Source organism: Panicum virgatum, chromosome 2N (assembly GCF_016808335.1).
Source record: "Panicum virgatum strain AP13 chromosome 2N, P.virgatum_v5, whole genome shotgun sequence".
In the NCBI taxonomy this organism is placed as follows: Eukaryota; Viridiplantae; Streptophyta; class Magnoliopsida; order Poales; family Poaceae; genus Panicum; species Panicum virgatum.
The window spans coordinates 54943057-54948364 of NC_053146.1; the positions used below are offsets into that span (position 1 = coordinate 54943057).

Here is a 5308-nt window from a genome sequence, read left to right on the forward strand (position 1 = left end):
GTACACCAGGTGAACTGACGCGCCAGAATGGTTTCACCAAAGTGCTGCGTCAGAGGCCTTCACCTCGCCTTCCGGAAATCCAAGTTGCGCCCGACGCCTCCCGTCCCCTCCCATCATCCACATCCATGACTTCTCATCACACCCCCACATCATTGTTGACCCTTTTTCTTTCAGCATTGGCTACTCTCCTCTCGAGTGTGTCGAATGGCGGAGTAAAAAAGGGTGGGGCATCGCTGTCTGCACCGCATATCATCCACGTTTATGTGCGCCGGTCGTCTCTGGCCCCCTGACACCCAGTGTATCTCTTGATGGTTGGCACTGGCTGGGCTTGAATGAACTCAACCACTGCGCGGTTTGCTTGCTAGCTCTGTCAATGCTACTATCTGGTGGTAATACTTGAAAGTTGAAACATAGCTGTATGTACCTGCTGCATCAGTGGCTTGCGGTCCATCGCACCACATCAACACGATCTTTTTCATTTATTTTGGAATTGTACATTACATAAGTTAGACTATGGAGCCGCAACATTGTGTCCGCTCCTGGGAAATATACATGGTCTACAACACACAAGTGTAAACAGCAACTCGAAAACAAAAAGACCCATACTGCTCCAAACAAAAAGGGTCCACCTCCAGTTCCAGAGTAACCTCTTGAAAAGAGGGAGTTCAGCCTCAAGCTTCAGTGATGCAGCATAGATCTCCGGGATGCCCGCACCAGGACCAAACTCTGCTCTTTGTCCTAGGACTATCCTTACTCCAGTTGTTGGTTCCAAACCCTCAGTGATACCCCTCATTTTTAGTCTAATAACCTGGGATTCTGAGGAGTAGCCAGACAAGAGGGAAACGCTTCGGAGAAATGTCTCTATGAAGTGCATGTGAGCGCTCTTGAACTTAAGCATGCATGGTTGACTCGATGTTGAGATCACTTTGCCATCTGCAGATAGGAACTCTGCCTTAACCTGAGAACAATGGAGGATGTGCATGAGAATGAATATATAGTCAATTTATACAATGCAAACCCAAACGCCAGGTTTCCAGTTCAAAATGCAGGCCAGGAACCAAATGACTAAACACAAATTGTTTCACTCCCAGTATCTTTTAATCAGCATTTCAATAGACTGTCTCAACACCGAACAGAGGTCACAATTGTTATCTTATCATCAAGTACACTACACAAATATGATGCCTACATTTTTAACATCGATTCATCTACTCTGCTGCCAACTGGATATCATTCGTTTCTTAACAATTAATGAATATCTCCAAAGAGATGAGTATGTAGAATGCAAACCACAACTCCGCGTGACCTGTCACAATGCAAACCCCTACATGATGTGCCCAATTGACAATGCAGACCAAGGAACCACAAAAGTAAATACGAACCATTCCGCTCTTGGAATATTTTAATCAGAAATTTAAATAGAACCTCTCAATGCAGAACAGAGGTTACAGTGTCATAAAGTACACTATGCACATGTGAGATGCAGTTCAGTAGCATAACTCAGCCTATGTTGCTAACAACGATTCATCTACAAAGCTTCGATTGGATACAATTCTTTTCTTCACAGCTAATGAATGTCTTCAAAGAGATGAGTATGTGGAATGCTATTGAGTTGCATGCACCAATCAATTCAACCCAAAAGCTTAAGCTGATGGGGAGAGGTGGGCAATTCACTTATATTCCAACACTCCCCCTCACGTGGAGGCTCCCTCAGACCTCAGACGTGGAATAGGAGCGAGCAATAATTATTTTATTTAATCGCGCTAACCAGGATTCGAACACAAGACCTCTGACTTTGATACCATATTGAGTTGCCGGGAGTGGGCAATTCACTTATATTCCAACAAATGCAAACTCCAACTCAGTGTGACCTGTCAAAATGCAGGTCACAGAAGTACAGAACAGAACAGAGAGACCCTTCTAATCTAGGTATCTTTTCAAACGTTTATGCAAGACCTCTCAAATTACAACAGAGTTCACCACTGTTATCTTCTCATTAGTTAAGTATACAGCTATGAGACGAAATGCAGAAGCATGCTTCAGCCAACATTGTTACCGTCTGTTCATTCACAAAGCTTCAATCAGATGCAATTCTTTTTCTTGATAGCTAATAAACATAGCATAACTAGGGGATAGATTTATAAATGATTGCATATAATGCAATCCCCAGCACTACAGTTGAAAATGTATGTCACCAATGTAGAAAACATAACACAGACCCTTCTAAAGATGATGCCCTTTTACAAGGGCGGAGCTAGGATTGAAATAACCCTGGTGCACTCTCTATTGCATAGAATAAAACTGATATAATTTGCATGGTAAAAATTGAATTAACTACTAAGAACTTGCTTTTCACTGTGGTGCGTGTGCACCAGGGAAAATGAACCTGGTTTCGCCCCTGCCTTTTTATCGAGCATTTAAACCCCTCAATGAATGATAGAGTACAAAAATGTATTTTCTCATTAATCAAGCATATTATGCAACTACAAAATAAAATGCAAAATATGCTTCATGCTTGTCTACACTGTTAACACCAATTCATTTGCAAAGTTTCATTCAGATGTCATTCCTTTTCTCGGCAGTGAATGATTACTTTCATAAAAGGGAACTAACATGCAAAGCTGCTTTTACAAGAACCCACAACAAAATACCTGGAAAACACCGAGCCTCCGGTTGTAATCAGACTCCGGCAGTGTCAGCGATACCTCAAGCTGCATACGCTGATTCGGCGGCACCAACCGCAACACTGGTACATACGCCATCGGGCTAGGCTTGGTGTAATCGAAATTCAGGGTCTCAGTCACCTGAACAGGCTTCTCCACAATTCTTCCCACCAAGAGGCCCCCTCCCAGGAACGCCATAACCAGCAGCGCACACAGAACCACACAGACGTACACAGCCCAGAGCGACCCCCACAACAGCCTTTGCGCCACCTTCCCCACGCCATCCCCACCTCCAAGCCGCGCGGTCAGAGCGCCCGCGGCGTCCCCAGCCAAACCGAGCGCCCACGCCCTCGCTCGCCGGGCCAGGCCGAGCGGGTCGGTCACGAAGAGGAACCACCATTGCAGCAGCCGGACCGGGAACGTTAGGCAGCTGATGAGCGCGCTGACCTGGAAGACCACCGCCTTAATGACGAGCACGGCGAGGTACTCGAGAATGCTCGGGGCCGGCGACGGTGTTGGCGCAGGAGCAGGCGCCTCCGCCTCAACATCAGCATCCTTGGCCTTCTCGTGCGCCTCCTCCTCCTCCTCCTCCTCCTCCTCCTCCCCTTCCTCCTCCACGGGGGATGGATCAGTGCGGGGGGCGGCGCTGGTGGCCTCGGATGAGTCAGGCTTCAGAGGTTCGTCTTGGACGGCTGTGACGGTAGAGGTGGTTGCGGAGGCCGAGGGAGAAGCGGAGGGGACGGGGTCGGGCTGCTTTTGAATTTTTGCGCGGCGCGGGCGGCGGCGGAGGGTGGAGGAGGAGGGGGTGTGGGGAGGGGAAGGGGAAGGGGAGGGGGAGGCGGAGGGGAGCGAATCAAGGGCATCGAAGAAGTTATCGTCGTAGGTGGGGGAGGAGGAGGCGGTGGCGGCGGAGGGGTCGTCGTCGTCCATGGGCGGGCGATCGGTGGTGGGATGGGTGGTCGTGGTGGTATGGAATTGGGACGAGGCGGTGGCGGTGTAGAAGCATTTGGGATGGGAGGGATTCGTGGGCGGAGGCTGGAACTGGAAGGGGAGGAATCGTGGCCGGTGGGAGAAGACGGGCGGGTGTTTTCGCTTTACCACCTCGCTGTTTTGAGTTATTTCTTTTCTATTTTCTGAAATACTATCTGGGTTCGCAAAATTTGAAAACATCTAGTTTTCTAGTTTTAAATTGGTAAATTTAATAAATGCTTATGGCATATGGACTAATAGTAAGGGAATTTTCACTGGAAATGTTTTTACTAAGTTTAGCATGATTTGCACAACTCACATGCAACTCTGCGTTCCAAGTTAATTTTCCAACAAATTAAAGTGTAATATGATGTGAACGAAATTATGTGTTAAAAGGGTTTTTATGCTTTTTCTTTCTCCCATGAGATAGGCTTAACACGAAATTATGTGTTAAAAAGACCATACTTTTCTCATACATGATTGGATGTTGCATTTGTTACAGCTTCACGTAACGCACTAACGCCTCTAGTCTCTCTATTTATCGCTCTCTCTCCATTATAGTTGATATTGTTAAGTTTTTTTTTCTTTTTGCGAGTAGTATAAATTGTTAAGATCATAACACTTTTAAATCTTAAATATAGATAATGTTGATATTTCCTCCAAGTTGTCAAAAGCAAGTATTGGAAGTTGGAACCAAAGGAAAACAATGAGAGTTCATCCAAATAATTTTGAAAATCGCTGTCCACAGAGGACCTTGAGATAAGATCCGGTCCCCAGCTTTTCCAAAGAACACGGATATGCATTCTCCTTCAAAAATTCCCTCTGCAACTGATATGCGCCAGAGTCCAAACTACTGACGAGAACTTTGGAGTCGTGCACCGGTGGACGCAACAAGAAGGCGTGGGGTCACGTGTGATTCGGTCCAAGAGTCCTCCCAAAGTCCCACGTGTTGGGCTAGCTCCTTGCTGGCATGCCACCTCGCTCCTCTCTCCGCATTGCCCCACGTGTCCTCAATCCATCCATCCTCATGCAGTCATGCCCATGCATCATCTCTGAACTTCGAAAAACAGCGAAACTGAGCCCACACGTCTCGCGGGCTTGTCCAGCAACAGCAAGACGTTCTCCAGTTCATGGTTGATGGGTTTGGCCCATCAGATGAAGGACCTAGCAGCACACTTTCATCCCTCGAGGCCCTGTGAAACGAGCGGCGATGCAGGTCTGATCTGATGCTCTGACCATGCATTAGGTGCGAGTGGTTGAGGCGTGCTCTGTTGCCGTTGGGCACGGGGCATTTTTTGTCAGTCCACACTGTTACTACTAGATTTTAGGCCTATTGCCATAGAAATCTTTGCAACTACACCGATTTAGTTGCATTAGATAGGTGCTATTGCATCCATTGTATAATTTGGTTGCAAAACATTGATGCTCTTGCCACCATCAGAAACTTGGTTGTGAGAAGATGATGTTTTTTGCCACAATTAGGTTGGTGTTGTCATAAAGATTGTTTTCGTTACAATATATAAGTGTTTTTGCCACAAAACTTAGAGTCATTGCGATTGGTAAATAATGTTGCCACCAATGTATTTTGTTGCAAACCTAGTGGCCATATTGCAACTAAATACATAAGTGGTTGCAAGAAAAAACAAGATATTGCCACAACTCATAAATAATATTGC

The 5308-nt window shown here is 46.3% G+C and overlaps 1 protein-coding gene across 1 annotated transcript; it reads right to left on the reverse strand.

Moving 5' to 3' along the window:
• Window positions 1-432: 432 nt before the first annotated feature.
• Window positions 433-3729, reverse strand: LOC120658156 (seipin-2-like). The gene is made up of 2 exons (XM_039936397.1): window positions 2652-3729; window positions 433-958 (listed from the first exon to the last, which is right to left on the reverse strand). Exons 1-2 carry the CDS (start codon window positions 3591-3593, stop codon window positions 512-514), a joined length of 1389 nt encoding a protein of 462 aa, XP_039792331.1. The 5' UTR covers window positions 3594-3729; the 3' UTR covers window positions 433-511.
• Between the last annotated feature and the right edge of the window lie 1579 nt (window positions 3730-5308).